At 38.2% G+C, this 21987-nt stretch overlaps 3 protein-coding genes across 3 annotated transcripts in view; 2 read left to right on the top strand and 1 right to left on the bottom strand.

Annotated features, from left to right (window-relative positions):
• LOC114520098 overlaps window positions 1–972 on the top strand; it is a 32083-nt gene extending 31111 nt beyond the window's left edge. The window contains exon 8 of the transcript XR_003686662.1: window positions 7–972. The gene's annotated coding sequence lies outside the window, so the exon portion shown is untranslated. The remainder of the gene's footprint in view (window positions 1–6) is intronic.
• A 6137-nt stretch (window positions 973–7109) lies between these two features.
• Window positions 7110–10636, top strand: LOC114520132. Its single transcript, XM_028540352.1, has 3 exons — window positions 7110–7531; window positions 8452–8778; window positions 9114–10636. Exons 1-3 carry the CDS (start codon window positions 7382–7384, stop codon window positions 9732–9734), a joined length of 1098 nt encoding a protein of 365 aa, XP_028396153.1. The 5' UTR covers window positions 7110–7381; the 3' UTR covers window positions 9735–10636.
• Window positions 10637–11366: 730 nt separating this feature from the next.
• Window positions 11367–21500, bottom strand: LOC114520187. Its single transcript, XM_028540413.1, has 3 exons — window positions 17285–21500; window positions 12247–16673; window positions 11367–11667 (listed from the first exon to the last, which is right to left on the bottom strand). Exons 1-3 carry the CDS (start codon window positions 21498–21500, stop codon window positions 11554–11556), a joined length of 8757 nt encoding a protein of 2918 aa, XP_028396214.1. The 3' UTR covers window positions 11367–11553.
• Between the last annotated feature and the right edge of the window lie 487 nt (window positions 21501–21987).

Consider the following 21987-nt stretch of genomic DNA (forward strand, 5'->3'; position numbering starts at 1 on the left):
GTTCAGGTTTTAGCAATTTTTGGTGTTCCGTGTTCCGTCTTTTACCAGACGCCCGAGAAGCCGGCCTTACATCAATAACAAGATATTTCAATTATGCCGCAAAAGTGTTTGAAATCAACACATAGCGGCGCCGCCTATGGACGATGTAGCACAAGTTGAAAAGTTCTGGATTAATCGATTGGATTTTGCCAATGCTGAGGCAGAATGGCATGAAAGAATATTTCAACAATACATGCATGGGTTTAGCAAATATAACTCCTTTTAGTTTTCTATTTTTATGTCGGCGGCCGTTACACGGCACTTTAAATCTGGCTCTGGATTAAATTGTGAACGGACAAAAATCACCATATATTCTGCTCGGCCTCTAAATAAAATCCGAAAGCTAAAAACCGCCCAAAATACATTAAATGTTATAATATAAGTGGGATAGAACGAGCAATTTGATTGGCCAACGCGCGTGCATTGTGAGGCCGTAATGCACGCTTGTATAGCTTTTAAAATTTTCCCACCTCTTGTTGAAAGGAAAACAAACTATAAATTCAATAAGTAAAGTCCAAAATTTCTCAAAATGAGTTAAAAAATATAACATAGAATTCTAACTTGCAAGACTCTAGTTCCGAAAATCAAAGCGTTGGTGCCGGCAAAGAGATTAAGGTTTGCAAAATATCAGAAACTCGGAGAGCTCAAATTCGTGCTGGGAAGTTGTTTGCTGAAAGCGAACCGTTCGAACCGAGCTGTTTTTGTTGATAAAGGGAATTTCATTTTTGATCTAATAAATAAATTTTGCGTTGCCCTTTAATTCTTCGTGCGTGCCTTTATGGTGTAATAATAATGCACGATGGGGAACGTTGGGAGAATACGAGCTAAGCTTCTCGATTTTAGCGCTTCTCGTTTTTTAACTTCTTATTAATTAACCGAGCGCGAGGTCTTTACCGCGAAATATCGGACTACTTACTTGAAGCGAACAAGAAAGGCATGAATTCGTATTAGTATATACCACTTATTAACCGAATTTGAGGTCCGCACTAGGAAAATATCAGACGAGGTATTGACAGTACGGACTGAGCGATAGCGAGGTCTATACATAAAAGACCGAGGTCTGATATTTCTCCAGTACGGACCGAGCGTATTCGGTTAATAAGGGATTTATTATATGGCATACAGTATTTAGTTTATTTATTTATACGATGCGCTGCAGCATTCTTGCCGGCTCTTTCGCCAGCCAGTCGGCAAGCAAGCACTGAAGTGGCTTCCAAAACTTTGTTTTTTACACGTTAAATAAGAATGATACAGTAATATAAACAAAAATCAAAGATGAATAAATATAATATTCACATGTACCAAATAATGCCCTTCTTCGTCCATTCTCCGTCGATATTTTTCGTGTCAAAAATAAAAGTGCAAGCTTGTTTTTGTTCAAAAATATGAGAGTTGAACCGCTACTACGGCAACGGTCCATTACTGGGGGATTCCAGACCGGCAAAGAACCAATTTCTTTATGCTGGTTGCCACTTGACTCAGTGACGTGACGTCATTTTGAGGAAGGTTTTCAAAACTTGAAATCCTACCGGAGAAAGGTTTAACTATTTTTGCAACGCTGTTTCTGGTCCATTTCGGGAAAGTAATTGACCGCTGAAAATTCTTAGCCAATCACTGAGCTCCATTTCACCGGAAGTGACGATTGCCATATGACAATAATTCTTAATAAAGGTCAGCACTGTATATTTTTTCGATTGCTCGAACCGTTTCGAAGTTATCGCGGTTATAATAACTATTCATTTTTTCAGTATTTGATTATTATTGTGGTCAATAAACACAAAATGTTAGCATATCTGGACTAAATTGTCAGACTGCTATACGCTGGACTGATGTTTGAAATAGTTACAGCAGCTTCTGTGCATCGTGTGCCTTAATAGGTTAAAAAAAATCTAAGAGGCTGTTTATATGGGGGCCGGACTCGCTAAGCTAGCCAGCCCGGTAAACGGGATAAACTTTTCCTATGTTTATATGAGAGCATTCCGGATAGAGATTATTTACAACGCCTTTATTGGCTTTGCTTTAAAGTTCATATCACATTAGTTTCAGTATCTATTAAAGTACGTTGCCACCGTTTGTTCGTTTTTAATCATGTAGTGTTCAAAAGTACAAAAAGAAACGCTGAGAAACATAAAAATTACAAAAATTGGTTCTACCTCGGCAACCGGGCCAGCCCGCTTGGAGTGTTTGTATGAGAATATTTTCATCCCGCTAAGCGGGATCTCGTCAAGTAGCGGGCCAGCCTGCCTGTCCATATAAACGCACAGACGTTTCTATTGGGAAATGTATTCGTGGCGAGATCTCGATAGGCTTCCATTTAAACAGCCCCTAAGGCCTGCTAATTTAGAAATTGCTCAAATTTCCCATGTTTCGATTTTTTCGAGCAGGATTTCTAATATTCACTTAGAAGCAGAGTAGATAGTAAACCAATAATATGTTATAGACAGTACATCAGCAGTTTTAAGAAACATTACATTTCAAAATGTTAACAAAGTGCCAGGGGCGGCGTCCGCGGCGACACATTTTTGGGGGGGCTAAATTTTAAAAGTTAAAAAATAACTAAGTGGAAACACAATCCGCAAGTTTTACGGCATAGTTACATATGTAGAAAAAATAGTTCAAAATCTGCGAAAATGCAATATGCAATGATGCATACAGTTTCTGTGATAGATATAATATTTGCCTGTGAATAGGAATTTTATGTCTGTCATCTTGGACTTTAAGCCTTTAAGCCTTTTTACCTTAAGAAAGTTCAATATTTCAAAAATGCTTTCATGACAACGAATGCAAATTATTATCTATTTTGTCGGCAGGGTGCAACTTCTAATTGTTCTAGAAATATCTGTAATAGAACTGTGCATGCATAGATTGAATTCTTTTACTTTCATTCTCGCTACTGCATTACGAATTTATAAAGTTCCTAGCTTTTTTATTACAATAAAGAAGGCATGCACAGTCATGATTTGCTATTTTTGTCATGAAAATAAGTTATCTTAAGCGCTTCCTCCAATTGAACATCTTACAGATGAGTGTAATAAGCATACATTGCTGCATTGTCTTGGGGTAAGTTTGAACTGAGGAAGGAATATAAAACTGGATTGTCGGGCATTCTTTTTATAATAATAATGAATGCTACCAGTTTTTTCGATTGACGATGAATGAGTCTGATCTTAGTCAGTACGACAGTGTATTTTTGTTGAGCCACATAAATATGACTTTTGTAAATGCATTCAATAGCATGCAAATGTATATATTCCAAATATCTCGAAATAAGATCATTTAATATTAGTAGCAAAATTTCTTTCAGCCTTGTAGATTTTTAAAAGAAACAAGGAACTCAGTGCCTTTCAGAATCTCCGAGATGACTGTTAAAGCAACACTATACTGGCAGAACTTGTAGTCATTTGAAGCGCCCAGCTTTCTCTGATTTAATAACAACAGCATGTTTTTATAGTTTTTATTATACTAAGGAGGTTTTGAGACAAATGAGCATATAATTTTTCATGCAGGGGCGTGTCAATATATTTCTCGCAATACATGTAATAAACAACAAATTCAACACGCACGCAATGTGCATACCTTGGACTCGAGTTGAAGTTCTCTATACAAGTCGAAAACAAAACCGACCTATACGACATTAAGAAAAAATTTAAATTACATTTTCTTTACACGTTTGTACATGGAAATTGCCTCTCTAAAGTCTAAATGCATTTAATCCTTTCTAATGACCAATGATTTTTTAACACAGTAAGACTCAGTAGCGATTTAGGTCTAATCCTGTAATTAACTGGTAAACTCGGAAAGCGATAAGAAAATTGAATACCTCAAGTTTCAGCGTGAAGCATAGAGGGCGCCATTGAGATTGATTAGACCAAGCTTTGCCTCTCCACAAGTCCACGCATACTGTTAACTGACTTTGATATTGATGAACCGAAAGTGTTCTAATTGCATTTAAAGTCAGCGGGGGCTCTTACCTATTTTGAATATTGTTTGAGTAAAGTCTCTTGTTTTGTGAAATTTATAAACAGTAGCCACTCTATACAGCTGATGTAAAATTGTTGCGTATCTTTAAAAAGCCAAATGAAAAGAGACAATCGTAAGAATCAAAATCAGCTTTAACTGCGTTCATGCACTTGTTAAGCAACTGCTTTCGTTTTCCATTGTAGCTTTGACATTTGCTCGTACATACATACATTCTGGTTGAAACAATAGCACAACATAAGATAAATGCAATGCTTGCATCAGCAGTTTTTATTCTATGTAAATATTTAAAATCGTGGGTTAGAATCAATTAGGAAAGTCTGAAACTCCATCACTTAATTTTTATTTCTGCATTTCTCAAATAATCACAAAGGCCAATACGTATCAATTATTTTCATGTTTAGATCATGCTGTTGAGCATATTATCAACAAGACGCCTACTAGGCGTTATGGTCGCGTCGTTCACAGCGGCGTAGCCAGCCCAGCTATGCAAATTTTGTGTCGTAAATGTTCTTAATAATAAAAATGAACAATATACCGAACTATAGGTCGCATGTTGAAAGCAGGAGGAACACAGAACAGCCCATTTCAAAACCGCTCTAGATCTTTTACTTGGGGTAGCCGGTGTAGGCTTACTGTGCTCGGCGTGTGCGGCTGTATATATGCATAATGAACGTAAAGATGAGGGAAGCGTTTGCTAGCATTTTGATCGCTTTCTTGATAATAATAACTAGCAACTTACCTGTGCGCAGGTTCCCGATTAGGGTGATATGGCCTGCAGCTAGCGACGCTGGGGGACAATTACAATAGACCATACTACAGCAATGTTTTGGTTTTTGGAATAAATTTGGGTAATTGGTTATTTGGCTTGGATAAGAGGGGATATCTTTAATATCTTATGACATAACTCTACAAGAAGTATCTCTTCAATTCTCAAAATAATTTCTAAACAAGATGGCGATCGCAAAATAATATAAACAATATAAAATCTGGCAATTTTTATCAAAGATATACATGCTGGACGAAAGAATATCAATTTACATTCGCTTCATCATAATGCGGTATGATACTAGGATATTTCATTTTGTATTTTGGCTGGCGAGCAGTAATTTGGCAACTTCGTAATTTGTATAAATGTTTTCCGCTTCTGGTGTTTTATTCCAGGGGACTAAGCCCCCGTTTACTTACTTTTAGGGGGAGAGCACTCTAGCCCTCCTGTTCCGCCACCCCTGCAAAGTGCGCTAACAAACATGTTTGTTTAAATTACGAAATATTCCACTTCACAGTCGCGCGATTTTGTAACATGCGTTTGATCGATTTCACACCAAATTGCACTCTATTCATTATTAATCGGACAGTTTTCATATAGTCACGTCAGGAAAATTTAAGGTGGTTATTTTTCCCGATAAATGACTGTTAAAGTAATGCTGCTACAATAGTGACCCTTTTGCCGAAATGAATGTCTTTGTATCAATAACATTTTTTTAAAATTAACAAGGAATAATAAGATCAAAATTCAGCTTTAACCGTTGTTACTGAAGCCACAACTTTCATTTTGACTAAAGTATTTATCATCATCATTCTATTAAAACGTAATTCGTATTTGTTTCCTAATATCGGACTTTAAGCCTTTTTACCTTAAGAAAGTTCAATATTTCAAAAATGCTTTCATGACAACGAATGCAAATTATTATCTATTTTGTCGGTAGGGCGCAACTTCTAATTGTTCTAGAAATATCTGTATAATAGAACTGTGCATAGATTGAATTCTTTTACTTTCATTCTCGCCACTGCATTACGAATTTATAAAATCCTAGCTTTTTTATTACAATAAAGAAGGCATGCACAGTCATGATTTGCTATTTTTGTCATGAAAAAAAGTTATCTTAAAAGTTATCATATCTCAGTATGACAGTGTATTGTTGAGCCACATAAATATAACTTTTGTAAATGCATTCAATAGCATGCAAATGTATATATTCCAAAAATCTCGAAATAAGATCATTTAATATTAGTAGCAAAATTTCTTTCAGCCTTGTAGATTTTTAAAAGAAACAAGGAACTCAGTGCCTTTCAGAATCTCCGAGATGACTGTTAAAGCAACACTAATACACTGGCAGAACTTGTAGTCATTTGGAGCGCCCAGCTTTCTGATTTAATAACAACAGCATGTTTCGATAGTTTTTATTACTAAGAAGGTTTTGAAACTAATGAGCATATAACTTTTCATGCAGGGCCGTGTCAATATATTTCTCGCAATACATGTAATAAACAACAAATTCAACACGCACGCAATGTGCATACCTTGGACTCGAGTTGAAGTTCTCTATACAAGTCGAAAACAAAACCGTCCTATACAACATTGAGAAAGAATTTAAATTACATTTTCTTTACATGTTTGTACATGGAAATTGCCTCTCTAAAATCTAAATGCATTTAATCCTTTCTAATGACCAATGATTTTTTAACACAGTAAGACTCAGTAGCGATTTAGGTCTAATCCTGTAATTAACTGGTAAACTCGGAAAGCGATAAGAAAATTGAATACCTCAAGTTTCAGCGTGAAGCATAGAGGGCGCCATTGAGATTGATTAGACCAAGCTTTGCCTCTCCACAAGTCCACGCATACTGTTAACTGACTTTGATATTGATGAACCGAAAGTGTTCTAATTGCATTTAAAGTCAGCGGGGGCTCTTACCTATTTTGAATATTGTTTGAGTAAAGTCTCTTGTTTTGTGAAATTTATAAACAGTAGCCACTCTATACAGCTGATGTAAAATTGTTGCGTATCTTTAAAAAGCCAAATGAAAAGAGACAATCGTAAGAATCAAAATCAGCTTTAACTGCGTTCATGCACTTGTTAAGCAACTGCTTTCGTTTTCCATTGTAGCTTTGACATTTTGCATCGATAGTTTCACTCTGCTGATTATAGAAGAGAAAAGACAAATTACCTGCCGTGCATGTGTACGTGGTGCTATTATTCAAAGTCTGCAGGGCGTAATTCCTTATTATACAGAAATATTTAATATAGCTACAACACTGCATTTCAATTTCTTTCTTCTTCGAAGAATGTTAAATATTAAACATGGAATATTTTGCAACTAAACTATCCAATTTTACAAATTAAGTTTCCAATTTTACTGCATGCTTCTTCTAGCTGTACTGACAAATTTGCCTATATATAGTTTTAAATTTAGTTTCATACGGAAATGTTCATGCAATTAGTTCCGTTTGCTAACTGTGAAAGTAATTAAAACTTTTTAAAACCTGCAGGGCGCAATTTTTAATTGTTCCAGAAATATCTTTAATACTTGGAAACCGCATAAAAAATATTGGATTATTTAACTTTCATTCTCTCTATATATGCGAATATATAACGTCGGAGCCCATATATTACGGAGAAAGCAAGCAATGATTTGCCATTGTTGTCATGAAAACAAGTTATCTGAAGAGTTTCCACACGAACATCTCACAGATGAGTGTACTGAACATCCATTGCTGCATTGTCTTAGGGTAAGTATTAACTCGACACGATTACAGTGGAGCCCAGTAAATAGTAATGATACGACCACCGTGTAGCCAAAATATTTTGGTTGCATTAACGGAGTGGTCTATTAACGTGAGTCAGCCCTGTTGGATGACGTCTATTCCACGCTAAATTAAAGCCATATCTATAATATGCACAATCGCAAACACATTTTTAGAAGAGTATTTATTTATATATTAACTAAAGACCATTCGATTTGAATAGACAAAAGCCTGAATGAATTATCTGATTAAATCTGCACGTATCACTGTAGGGATGTAAATTTAAACTTAGCTATGAGCTTAGATTAATGCTGTCGACACTGCACTCAGCCAATCTGCTTGTATAACCAGGTACTTCACAGGCAGGCCATCAACGAATTTCCTTTGCATTCGAAAAACTCTAAAGCATCCGGCATTGCGAATATCGCTGATCAGTACGAGAAAAGCTTTGGCACTGCAGAACAGCATGCAGTAGTGAGAAGCAAGAATTAAAAATAAAATAATAAATTTGTAGTCGCATGCACGCGTTCCGATTTAACAAGTTTAATAGATTACGCTTGTTTTCACTGTTTAATTTTATACATGCACCATATTCGCCATATTCAGTAGTCGCATTAAAAAGTTGAGAACATGCTTTAACGTTAGTATAGTACGAAGGAAGAAATGTTTTGTACTATCTTGAAAGTTCGTACTTTTTCAACTGCACAAATACTTTTAGACCTGCACACATTGAATTAGAAATGCACATGTTACAATATCAGTGACGAAATTAGTATGTAAACGTATTCATTTTTATTTAGAGCCTAGTAATAGCAACTTACATAGTATCTTTTTTTCAGACAGCCCCATCTTGTTTCCTATTTTCAACACTAGCTGCATGATAATTGTATCTGTTTTTATTGTAGTGTGCAATAGCGTCTGTGCGAGTTCACCAAAAGTGTTCCCAATGTGAAACTGGAGTAGCAGAAGACAACACACAATACCAACAATATCTGGAGTCTTTGGAGTTTCTTTTCCCCGCAATCGATGCAGTTAACTGTAACGAAGCAATTATTCAATCGTCTGACGAGGGGTCGAAATCCCACATATATATAACCACTCTTTCTGGAAAGTATACAACTATTGACTATAACCCGAACCAAACCATTATCGATCTGAAAAAAAATGTTGAAAAAGACTTAAAAACTCCGCATAAAAAGCAATGCTTGTTGTATAACGACATAGAGTTAGAGGTATTCCTATATTTACATGTTTATATTCATGTCTTGATTTTATTTTAGTTCCCATATATGTGTTTATTAGAACCAGGCCAGTTTTTTGGAAATATCTTTCTGGATTTCATGTTGTACTTTTGATAACACTGGCGTACTATCAATGTCATAGGTTTATCTATATTTTATCCTACAGGCTACATTTAAGACATTTTGACACAGCGCAGGCCTGTACCAAGGCGTAATAATTTTCGCTAGCCAACAGGGAGCAATTTCCATGTTGATCTATATCAGTCCACTAAAGCCAGTTTTAAAGCCTCGTGTTTTAGTATAATGATGCACGCTTTATTTTATAGACTACAAGGCAGAATGATGATCTTAAATTAAAGGACTACAATATCCCGCCAAACAGCACGATATATCTGCTGGTGTTATTATATGAGATACCAGAAGATTACGATAATGTCATTTTTGATCTTTTCTGGGGATATCCCCAAAGCGGAAGAGATTATTTAGATGCCTCAGTACTACTTTTCCAAGGTATAGAAGTCGTTCAAGTGGTTGACTTTCGCAAAAAAGAAGGTATATGCTCGGCAGTTACCCATTCTGGCGATGTCATGGATGATGAAAAGAGATTGGGCCATCACACCATTGAGGTGTCAATTAAATCGATACCTGACCATATTAACCGACTGGTGTTTACTTTGAGTGCTTGGAATTCCAAGAATATATCACAATTTCCGAATCCAAGCTTAAAATTTTACGATGCAAGGCGTCCAGACAAGCAACTGTGTGATGATAGGATGGACCAGGCTGCCGATTCACGTGCCATTATCATGTGTTGTTTGACCAACCGAAACGGCAAATGGCGTGTAGTCAGTTTGAAACATCCATCGCGTGGGAATGCTAGGTTTTATGAACCTTTGAAAAACACGATCGTGAACCTTATTAGTCTCGAAAAAGGTCTAAAGTTTTAGTTGCTTGCTATGAAACTACTTTTTGGTCAATATAGCCTCATTAGTCGTTGTATTTTATACATTTTCGAGCACATTTGGAAAGGGAGATTGGGTAATGAGCCGTGCACTAAAATGGCACTAACTCCGAATATATTTTCCAAAGATATTTCTAATTAGGTCATTCTAGGCTGGGTGATTGTTTTAGAAATTCTAAGAATTTATATATTTTCGAACATTCACGTCATTCAGAGAACATTTTATTCCAGCTGCAGCCTATAAAACAGCATAACGACCCTTGCAAAACATCCAGGTGATATCGCGGTCAAAGGAAATCCATTCTGCAGTATTTAATCGATCATATCTTTTTGTTATTCTTTATGAAACTAGTCGAAATTTTGTGATTATGTTTAGTTATAAGAACTATAGCTCTAGCGTAAATTTGAAACTGCAACACTACTCTACACTTTTTGTCGAGGCTATTTTTGCCGAACGTAGCTATCAGTTGGTACTTAGCAGAGCTACCTGGTAGTTAATGACATCTCTAAAGACTATATATACTGATGTTTACTATATAAGAATAAAGTGCACACTAAATAGGGTGTGTAAAAAAAGAAGACCATTAGAAATTAATCCTTTGTTAACATTTTAATGCCTGGGGCAGGTTGTATCAAGCCCGTTTAGCTTAAACGGTGGATAAGTCAAAATTAAATAACACTCTTACAACTATTTTGAATGAGTCAACTTGAATATTATGCACTGAATATGTAGTTGATACAACCGGCCCCTGGTCAATTTGTTAAGGTGCGCAAACAGGTGCGCAAACATGCAAACATGCACAATCTAATCAAATCTCATTTTTGATATAATTTCATTTCGAACATTTCAACAAATGAATTTATACTGCTCATTAATTTCCCATTCTTTCCAATTTTGTTCTTTTTAACAATGGACTCCGATATCGCTCTTCTTTTTTATACATCCGGTATAGAAATTATCTTTTTTTTTTAAATTGGAATGTCTGAGTCCCATGCCAAACCCACAGTTGCAAAGACATCAGCTTCTTGAAATTCAAATCACCATAAATGAGGTTCACGTGAACATCGATTACATCAACATGAGGATAATCAATGAATTATTAAAACATGTTACCATGGGCTAAACATTCGTTTAATCAATTGATGACAAAAAACATTTATGTCGAACTGTCGAAATCGTTATTCATGCTATTATTAGTCCCATATATACATGGAATGAATTTAGCTTATTGGTAGCCCACATTAGGAAAAAGATGGTGTCTTGATACTGACGTTTGCTATACACCTAATCAAAGTGCATTCGAATTCGTCTAATCCTGGACGATACTACTCAAGATAAGCGGATTTACTAATTTAGGATATAAGATTAGTGCAACTGAGTTGGTGTTTTTGTTCTTTTAGGGCTGAATTAAGTGCATTTTTTCTTGAAACGTAGTGCATGCACTGCATGGTAATTATACCTAAACACTATAGTTCTACTTGATGACTTATCAATTCATTACTTACCTGTAGGCAGTGGCGTAGCCAGATCGATAATTGGGGGGCCCATATTCATATATTCGTGATACGTACGCAGGTTTAATTTCTTCCCAAATCAATTGTCTTTACAGTCTGTTAACATGAATATATGAATATGGCCCCCCCCCAATTATCGATGCTGGCTACGCCACTGCCTGTAGGCTTAGCACTAGCAGTTCGAGGAGTGTTGTACGCTCAGCTAAGATCGTTGCATTATATTATGAAAAAATTAAAACGTTACACATATAATTATAATAGGAAAAAAAGGTTGGCTTTAATTGTCGAATCTAGTTAAAATTTTCAACCCGACGTCGTGCTGATTTCCCTGGTTGTTTGATTTTCTGAGGCTGACGCGGTGAACTTCGTAGACCGGGTCTTCTAGAAATGCTTGCTTTCCTCTCCTAAGAAAAAATATTTTTATTTGTAGTTCATTTTGTTGACTTCATTCATGCATATTTGTCATTATATCAGAATTATTAATACATATATTGAGTATTCCACAGAAATGTGGTCCAACCAAATCCTAGTATCGCAACGATTGAACCGTTTTTCTAGTATGCACGAGTTTTTTCGCCAGAACATGTACTGGCTAAGAATGTTTTGTATCTTTGACGTGGCTCGTAAGAGTAAAACTTGAAATCCATTTCATTTAAGGTGATTCTAAATTTAAAATGTTGCGATGTTAAAATGTTGTGACGTAATTACCGAAAAAGCCTATTGTCTTTTTATTGTATTGAACTATATTTACTGTAGCAATGGCAAATTAAATAAGTAAAATAATTATCCTCTTTGAGTATACACCACGAAAACTCTTCAAGAGAGTCATTCTACAAACTGCATTATATCACATATATTCTTTATTAGCAGAATATAATATCATATACTTAATGAAAACAACTGAAAAAGAAAGTTTAACTGAAAATAGAAATTCTCTACCGAATGCATTAGAGCTGAATTGTTTATAGGAATCGAAATCTCACCTTTTCCACTTCTTCTATGTACTTGACGGTCGAGTGAATATTTTCTAGGGTAATTTCTCGTGGAATTTCGTCAAGGTTTGGCAGTGGGAGTGGTGACCAAAGCGAAGGTTCGTCCAAACACGACTGCAACGATTTTCTTTCTTCGGGCCAATATCTTTCAGTTTCGGATGAGAGGTAACGAAACACGAAACGGCGCAACGCTTTAAGGAAGTTGGGTGGTTTTAACGCCAGTACATCTTTGGCCAGCACAGCGCAAATGGCTTCTTTCATTTTAATCGGCAACTGGTATCGAAATTGATCTGCTAGACCGTCAATAGCGCCATCAACCAGCAGATCTTCGAGGGCTTCGTAAAGAGCAGCTACGTGCTTGATTTTAATGGAACTTCTTGGTTCTGGTAACAGACTGACAGGGAAGGGACTCGGTAACATCGAGGTCCATTCTTCAGCGAGCTCTTCTAAAGTCATATCGACGTTGAAGGTCTTCAATTTTCGTTTAAGCAGAAAGATAAGCACCTCGATATGTTGGAGAAGATCTTGGGCTTCCTTGATTCTTCGTTCTTTCAGGATAGCTAAACCTTTACATACTTCCTCTGGCAAAATTGGATTCTGTTTCACCAGTTTTCGAATCTCTGTCAACAATTGACCACAGGAGTGGAAAAGTTCCTTTGCAAATATAAACCTTGTGAGTGCCCCGGTCAAGAAGCACTTTCCAAACACGATTTTTGATGCAAGCCACATTTCAATTCGCTCAAAATCATATGTGATTTTTCGGCCTTTGCCATACTCTAGATTGTTTTGTCCGTATCTCAACAAGTCAGCGTCAAACCACTGGAAACAGATGATTTCTTTTTCTTTCACCTCTTGAATGGTTACGCACGCGACACTACTGCCATGGTCTTCTTCGAAGACACTTAAAGCGGGCTGGAGATGTGAGGATGAAAGAGAAAGTATTACGTCTAGAATTGAATTTTGGTAGGAAACCAGAATCCCAACAGCCTCTTTAAGATAGACACCAAAATCACTCTCCATTAGACAGTATGCTATACAATCAGTCTTCACCAACCAAGGCATTTTGTCCAACTCTTTCTCAGCAAGCGCTTGATTAACTAGCGGACGCGTTTCGTTCCACGCTTCTTTGAAGCTGTCGAACAACAATCTTAAACTTTCTAGTTCCTGAGGAGAACGCTCTAATTCCAGAAGATGGCCGCTGATAAAATCATTGATAGACTTTGATTCTGCATCTTTTCTACTAATGCGGTGGGTCAGTGCTGATGATACCAGACGAGACCATTTCAGCAGATGATGAAGATGGCCAATGATCGGGAGTTGCTCAAACTTTGCGAAGAACAAAGCCAAGAAACTGTGCTTTGATTGAATCTCTTTAGGAGAATGTAAGAATGCTGATCGGAAATCTTCAAAACATGGTTGCTTTGTCGCACGGAATAATCTCTTTAGTTGTTGATTCTGCTCAGTCGGTTCGTTGGGATAGTTGTCGAGTTCCAAAATACGGCATTCAAGTGAAAGGTTTTCTTGATTGTCATTCGTCTGTTGCAGTTTTATCGACACTTGCATATTCTCGAGAGCTTCACGTAGCTTTAAAAACACTGGTTCCGTAAGGTGTGAAAACTCGACTTCCCATCCCCTGCGGCCTTCCTGCGTGGAACAGTCATTTGCTCCTAGCATACTGTTACTTGTAATAAGATCTGAACTTTTCTCAAGGACAAGATGCATGGTTTTAATGGCAACATCTCTCTTGCAGCTAAGAATTTTCATTAGATGGGACAGATCATCTCTAATGGTCTTAACACATGTCTTCACTGGATCGCTATCAGGACCAAATGCATTTAATACATTCAAGACACTTGACAGATTCTCTTTATTCGAAGTTCCAAGTGCAACTCCGGCGTAGTAGGATGAGTAAACAACGAGATGCAAAGCACGATACACCGCTGGACACATGTGTTTTGCGCAGAGATCACTTTCAAGACTTGCACCACAATGGAAGGAGAGTGGCTGTGTTGCGGACGTACCGCTCTCTGTTTCATCACTCAAGATTTCATGACAACGAGGGCACTTTGCTTCATTTACTTCACTGTTGAAGGCCAACCTTACACCACATTGGCAGGTCGCAAGAACGGAGTCCATGAGATATGGTTTGTACTTGAATATGGAATGTAATTCCTCTTCACAATGAGCCAGAACCAAAGGTTGTTTGAACTTAACAGGATTTGTAACGTAGCAATAAAATGGCAGGTTCTCATTTAGCGCACCAGTGGCGACGACACAGGCGATGTGAAGAACTAACAGCGCAAATTCGACATCATCAACTGAAGATTCCGGTGATAGCTGTAGTTCTGGACAATGGAAATCCTTACGACCTATAATTCGTAGCAGAAGCTCTTGAAACAAGCTAGAAAAAAGAGGAACGTTCTCTTGAAACCAGTCAACAAGTTTTTCTTCCTTAGGAGCTAGTTTTCTTACGGCACGTTTCAAGTACACCATGTTTATTAGGATTCCAAGGAGAGCAAAAGCATGGCTATGTGAACCGCAGCATTTGCTCAAAAACTTTTGCATTGATTGCTTGTCGTTTGACATCAATTTGCAGTAGGCTGCCATCGCGTCTTTATATTCAGGATGTTTTAAAACAGTGGTAAATACCGACTTATCTTCGTATTTTTCGTTGGCCCATAGTTCCTCTATTGATGAAAGCACGCTATTCTCACCAAACCACTTTTGTAGATCAAATATACCTGCATTCTCTCGGAGTTGTTTCAAGAAAAATGTCGGCAAGGTTGATTTAGCATCTTTTAGTAATGAATTGACTTCAGTTATAACTGGGACATAAGGGCTGCCTTTGTCGATAACACCAGGATTTGCAGCGATAAACTGTGCTAACATTGTAAAGAATCCTCGAAGGAAGGCAACAGAAGAGAATACTCTGATACCACAAGCATCTTCACCGTTTTGAGCTATCACGTTTACAGCAGATTTGGCAAGCACGAGGACTTCACAATCAGAGCTATTTAGATCACTGATACCAAAATCATTCTTGAAATCTAGCTGACTCTCAATTAAATCGCAGGTCATTACTGAAGGATATGAATCATGATGTATCAAACCATTGGAAAAAAGATCACTGAAAACTTCATCGATATTCTGAAGACATGGACAGTTGTCCATGACACTTGGATTGTCGATCAAATTCTTAAATATGCCAGGAGACTGCATTTGTTCAACCATGAGTAACCGTAGCACAACAGGACTCATTTTCAACACCAACTCAGGTCGCTCCAAAGAAAGAACTTCTTTAACAATAGGACTAACACCACAAGTATCAACATTTGTGTCAATACAACGGCCGTAAAACAGAGCTGAGAACTTCTGTAAGGCTTCCCGTTTATGCCTGTTACCTTTCATTTCTTCCTCCAACGGTCTAATTAGTTGCTCAGTTATCGTTTCGAATGAATCCTCGTGATCCAAGTATTCTGGAGAAAGAGTTGTGGCGATTTCACTCAAAGTACACAATGGCAATTCGTCAGAGATGAAATTGATCCGTAGAAAATCAACGCACAAACGTAAGTAATGGAATGCTGGTGAGTGTTCACTGATTTTAAGTGCTAATGAAAGGAGTAAGTTGGCATTTCGCATCCACAGTTCGGGACTACCACTTTTTTCAACAACTTCTGGCGAAGGGAACATCATTTCACAGTACAAAGTGACCAAGACATCTCCTATTTTTTCGGTTGAATCTCCAGGGTCGTCCATTATCTCTTCAATGACCTCTTCCTCGTTATCTTCGTTTTCTGATGAAGGTTTCTCGAATTCCAGGTCTATATCAGCAAGCTTTGCTTCACTCTGCTCGGATGGATCTTCGTTTGATTCCAATTCACCGTCGCTTTCAGTGTTTTCTGCTGTCTCCAGATTTTCATTAAGCGTTTCAGTTTGGCTGTCTACTTGTGGGTTTGACTCCGTTTCATCAATTTCCGCCAGCATAACTTCTTTCGAACTGCCCAGTATATCATCCGTTATCTTTAAAAGAACGCTTAGTTCTATGAACAAGCGACAATGGTCAATCATTTTCAGCATATCTAGAATCTCTTCCCGGTGAACCCAAGCAAATGTGTGAAGCAATGCGAAAAATTCGGGCATGTCTTTTGCCGGAAACCCCTGCTTAACCTCCGATGTAAACACTGCTTGTACTAGTGCCACCCTCTGTGAACGAGGTAATGTTAGTCTAAAATCGGCAGTCATCATATCGAAAATATCCGTCATGTACAAAATATGGAAGTGAGTGGTTATGCTGTCAAGTTCGGGTACCTGGTCTGTGATCATCTTTGCAAATCTTTCCAGTTGCTGTTGTCGAACAGACTGGTTTAGTTCACCATTTTCATCCAAATTATCTTTATTTTCCACCAGTTGTGAACAATCTTCCAAAAAAATTCCTTAACACTGTCAACTTTTTTGCTAACAAGTTGGCTGAAAGGTAGCAAAAGATCAAGGCTGATGCTTTCAAGAATATATGTTTCAGCTCCATGAGGCTCAGGAATGTCTGACATATTGAAAACTGCGCTATCCAAGATAAAATTACGCCACATGTCTTCTAACTTTAGCAACAGGGTTTCATCAAGATCGTTACAAAGATGAGGTGGCCAAGCATTTTCCTTTTCCAGAAAGTAGACGATTTTAGCAAGAGGATTTCGCACTAACCGAGAGACGAACTGTTCCATTGCACAGTATAGAGTGGATGAATTAACCAACGACTGCCGATCACAAGCAACTTTTACTTGCCAACTGTCTCTAAAATAAATATCCTGGTCTTTTTCGTGGGTATTCAGATTAATCGATTCCAGGATAAGTTTCTCAATGACTTCGGAAACTGTATCTGAATAAAATAGACTTTTGGCAATGCGAAGAACCGTATCCAGAGGCCGTTGCCATCGTGTATATTTGATGCACGTGAAACACCATAACAGATCATTTTGCGCGATCCTCCGTATAGGCCATATGGAAGACGTGAGAAGTTTCTGCACGCTTTCACCGAGAATTTCGTTTAGTGGAACAAGAGGGGCTTCAAGAACGTCAAGGAAGACTTGTCTCCAACCACACAAAAAGCTGAACTGCCACCGAATACTATTTGCGTTTTCTTCTCCGCGTTGCACATGTACTACGATACAAACGTGCTTGAATCCTTGTGCTTTACTCTCTGTTTCATGCAACCATTGCTTGTAGGCATCTCGTTTTTCTTCAATTATGGAACGGGCAAGGAGTAAATGTGTGCCATCTAAATCTGGTTTACACTGCAAAACCAGCAACTCCTTTTCTGAAGCATTCCAGAATTGGCTAATTCTTTCAGCTAACTGCTTCTCTGACTTGTACGCACTCAGTCGTTCGACTTGACATCTTACACCATTGCCCAAGCACTGACGTATATCTGTGTGAATGTTGGCAAATGTCATGACAATCGTTTTGGAACCAATCTCATCACTAGCAAAGAAAGAAGATTCCTGATGATTCGCAACAACGTGTTCAAAGAAGGCGGGAAAACCATGATGGAGTGGTTTCCGGAAATATTCATCACTTAGGTCTTGGACTTCGCTTGAATCTTCTTTCAAAAAGTTACATTTTTGCATTCGAAGCACGCCATCAGGTGAAGCAACCCACATCAGGTCATCTTTGCATTTCTTCAAAACGTCTGTTGAGCTATCTGCGTCATGACTATGTGATAAAACCAGTGATGGGAGGGTGTCTTCATGAAAACCAATGAAAACATCTGATACGTGGAAATGTGATTGTAAACCTTCTACGGTAGAAATTCCTCCAACCCAACGGTTCAGCTCGTTAATAACACCCTTCTGATCTTCAGTCAACACATCAGAAAATCGTAAAAGTTGCTTTTCGAATCTGTTGAGGAATGGAGGGTCAGAATAATTTACTTTGTGCTGATCAACGAGGACAATGCAACGAAAGCCATCATTTACTTGACACATTGGATTACTATAAGCTCCAAGGGCCACACGACAGTCTTTCCTGTTCCCGACCACGGTGTAATTCTGGTTTAGCATATCATATAGACTTCCATAAATGCTTTCTAGATCCTTCAAAATTAAAATGCAATCCCGCTCCATACAAAGAATGACACGACTGAGGATTCTGTAGCTGTACTCTTCCGAAAGGTCTTCCTCGAATCGGCTGCCAAATATCGTGATGGTCTCCTTTTCTAACTGAGCCAGACTTTGCTTCAGGATACCAAGGGCTAAATCCCCGTTTGTTATAAGCATCAGGTGGCGAGCGTAAGGGTCTGAGAGATTCTCTTGAATTAGTTGTGTGATTGGAATAATGTCTTGACCACTTGATACCATGAATGTTTTTAATTTGTCAAGGAAAATCTTCTGAATGTTGGTCACTTCACCTGGAAGTCCACCAAAATTGCGCTGTAGTGAAATGTTTACTTGCTGGAAGCTACTACTACCAGTCAAACTCTTGATTAGGGAGTAATAGTCGCGAAGACCATGGAAATTCGCATGTCTTTGTTGAGCTTGATATTCAAAATAGGCTTCGGCTAAACATCGTAGTTCTTCAACTCTCAAGTGTTGGCTGTCATCTCCTTCATCAGCATAATGCAGTGAATGCCCTATCTCGTAAAGATCTTCTTTGTTTAGCTCTGGTCTGGATAAATGAATAGCTCTGTTCATCTTGGCAGCATCTAGAGACCAATCAGAAATTCCTACGATGGCAACATCTGGCAATTTTCCTTCACCAGGTTCCAGCAAACTATGAAGAACTTTAAGAGGATTATACTTTGAATTTTCAGCCAATCCAACTTCATCGAGTAGAACGACGGGCAGAACATTTCCATCTTTGTTGTAGTCTTTGTATTTTCGTGCCTTTTCAAACACTTTCATGATTCCTTCTGATGTGGACGACTCTGAACCTTGATATGAGACGACGTAAAGTTGTGGCAACTGTCTAAATAGAGGATCTCGTGAATCACGTCCGCGTAGGTTGCTTCGAATCAATTGAATGGATAATGATTTGCTGCAGCCAGGCTTTCCAACTACGAAAATTGGAATGCGGTTTAAGATGCAAACCAACATTACAAACATATTCTCCCGAAGTGCAGCGTTTCTTGCTGTCCCAGGTGGGAGGTCCATTCGTTCTAAATAATCTTCCTCCTCCATACGTACAATGGCTGTGAACGTATCTACATTTGCATCGTAGGTCATTTGTATCTTGTTGTTGCTGAATATGTACATCATGCTTTCTCGGTAATCTCTTCGCAACTCCGCGGTTGGTAATCTGGATAAATAACAATGTGCAAGAGCGAGGACAATACTCTTGGTCGTCGGATCATTTTTGTACTGTTGTGAAATCGAATGATATTGTTGAAGATGGCTGGGGTATTCAACCTTGTTTTCCTTAAGCTCTTGTCGCGTCTTGAGCATATTATTGAACCAACTGATCAAGTGAATGCAACGGTTCACATCCCGTAGACTGACACAAAAATGATTTTTTTCAACGTTCCGAATGAGATTTTGAGAAACAGCTAGCAAATCAACGAGCATTCCCTCATATTTCTTTGGCAGGTCTCTCACCATTCTCTTAATATAGTTTCGCTCATCTTCTGGGCTTAGTGCACCATAATCCCAAACATAGTCAATCATAGCTTCTGGTAGTGGATGGACAGGATAAACAAGTCCAGAATACTCATCAGTGATATTTTTACCTTCGAGACCAGCTGCTCTAATGTGTTCTTGAGGACGTAGCTTGTACGGGTTACAAGCTGCAAGGAAAACAAGATTTTTGGATAGTCGTCGTCCGCACAAAGAATGATGACACATTATATCATTGATCAATCCCAGATGATCACACGTGTTTATTTCGTCCAGCAATATCCACATTTCTTCGTTTCTCTCGTTTATCATACTGATAAATGCAACGATATCTTTTTCCGATATTCCAGCATGGAAATTGAATGTATGAAACTGTACGCCACACGTTTTAGCCAAATAGCGGACAAGGCTAGTCTTCCCACAGCCTGTCTCTCCCATAATGATGATCGGGATATTTGCACGGACCCGTAATATGATCAATATCATTTTCAAGATGTTATCTGGGGTCAGTGCATAACGATAACCTTGGAATAAGTTGCTCCTTTCAACTGGTTTAGAACAAGCTATCTTTTCTAGTTTCTTTTGAAGCTGTTCTTGAGTAAAACAGTTGAAGTCTTCAAGCTCTTCATTTTCTCCCACACCCTGACTTTTTAGTAACATTTCCACACCTTCGGGAACAAGTGATCTGTTCCAATACATGGCAGTGATTGCTTGCGAGTTAAGACCATGAAACACGACAAAAAAATCATTCCACTCTTTCCACTTTATCATTCCCGTTACCCAATCGACCATATCTTTAGCGGACGTGGCAGTCGACACCATGGCCTCGTCAAACGCTTTCGCTGACTCTTCTTGAGATAGATTCTTTTTATCACTGGAGCGACAGGTATTTATAGCTCGTGATGCAAATTCTTTAGATACTTTCAAAAGGGCGCCAAAAAGATTACTGCGAACACTATGACCTTTATCACCCATCATAGACTTTAGATTTGCAATTTTGAAAAAGGCACTTTCAGAAAATTTTGAGAGTTGACTAGCCAGAACTCCAAGAAATCTATGAAGGGTTGTGAAGGTGATATCAGCATCTGACGAGTAGTATTTAGCCAGGAGATCTTGGCAACGTCTTGCTGACAAAGGTTTTGACTTAGTTGCTCCACTAAATTGGACTTCTTCTAATTCCATACAAGTTCGATCGAATATATCCAAGTACTGGCAAACAACTTGGATATTACTTGTAATTTCCGGGCTGACTAAAAGATTCTTGTAATTCTGCCACTCCAAGCGAATCCGTGTGAAATATTTTGACACAACTAAAGATTCCAGGAGCCAATCTTTCAGCGTGTTCGCAATCTCAATGTAGATGTGCGTTGTTGGAAGATGATAAAATTGCATTCCCGCTGAAACCATCCCAGTGACAATTAGTTGAAATAAGAATGTATCTAACAGCAACGGGTCACTTACTTCGCCAATATCCAGATGCAAGCAATGATATTTCCTGAGCTTGAGCTTTTTCAGGCGTTCAATGAGTTTGCTTGGCTCAAATGGACCACTGATTGAAAATGTTGCGGCGTTCATTTTCTTCTCTTGTATTTCACGTCTGATTCGTTCTGTTTTGCCAAGACCAGGAAGTGTTGATGTAATCATTTTAACTTCAGGCCAACAAGATCTGAGACGATCTGAAAGAGCATTGTCGCTCATACCAGCAATGTTGTGCGAAAATTGTGCGAACTGTTCCACAATGTGATGATGATCGCCACCGCGACAAATCAAGGCAAGTAAGTAATCGGGGTTTTCGTTCATAGCCTCGGAACTTTGATAACATTTCTGCCTGTTTTTGATTGCATTTACTAATGTAAATTGCAATTCATTCGGTAATAACTCAACATTTGCAATACAGAACAAATTCCTCCGATGCACGTCTTTTGAGCGCTCAAAACATCGTTGAAGTAAGAGATGTATTTCCTCCCAAGTCGTTTCAGTACTGCAGAACACAATTTGATACGGTTCCGGAAACGCTTTTGATGTATTCTCGTACAGTGTAAGGATCACGTTGGCCGTCAATGGACTTTCAGGTTCCAGACTTGCAACGAAAATTTCACCAGGTGTAACTAAGGCCTCTAGCTTGGAATAC

Source organism: Dendronephthya gigantea, unplaced genomic scaffold (genome assembly GCF_004324835.1).
Source record: "Dendronephthya gigantea isolate DGI-Jeju-01 unplaced genomic scaffold, DenGig_1.0 000015F, whole genome shotgun sequence".
Classification (NCBI taxonomy): domain Eukaryota; kingdom Metazoa; phylum Cnidaria; class Anthozoa; order Malacalcyonacea; family Nephtheidae; genus Dendronephthya; species Dendronephthya gigantea.

Coding starts and splice junctions, on each gene's coding strand:
- LOC114520132 (XM_028540352.1), top strand. CDS start 7,382: ATGCGAATATATAACGTCGGAGCCCATATATTACGGAGAAAGCAAGCA. Junction 7,532..8,451: donor CATTGCTGCATTGTCTTAGG/GTAAGTATTAAC, acceptor TTTTTATTGTAG/TGTGCAATAGCGTCTGTGCG. Junction 8,779..9,113: donor ATAACGACATAGAGTTAGAG/GTATTCCTATAT, acceptor TTTATTTTATAG/ACTACAAGGCAGAATGATGA.
- LOC114520187 (XM_028540413.1), bottom strand. CDS start 21,500: ATGATTACATCAACACTTCCTGGTCTTGGCAAAACAGAACGAATCAGA. Junction 16,674..17,284: donor TCCACTAAACGAAATTCTCG/GTGAAAGCGTGC, acceptor TTTTTTTGGAAG/ATTGTTCACAACTGGTGGAA. Junction 11,668..12,246: donor ACATAGAAGAAGTGGAAAAG/GTGAGATTTCGA, acceptor ATTTTTTCTTAG/GAGAGGAAAGCAAGCATTTC.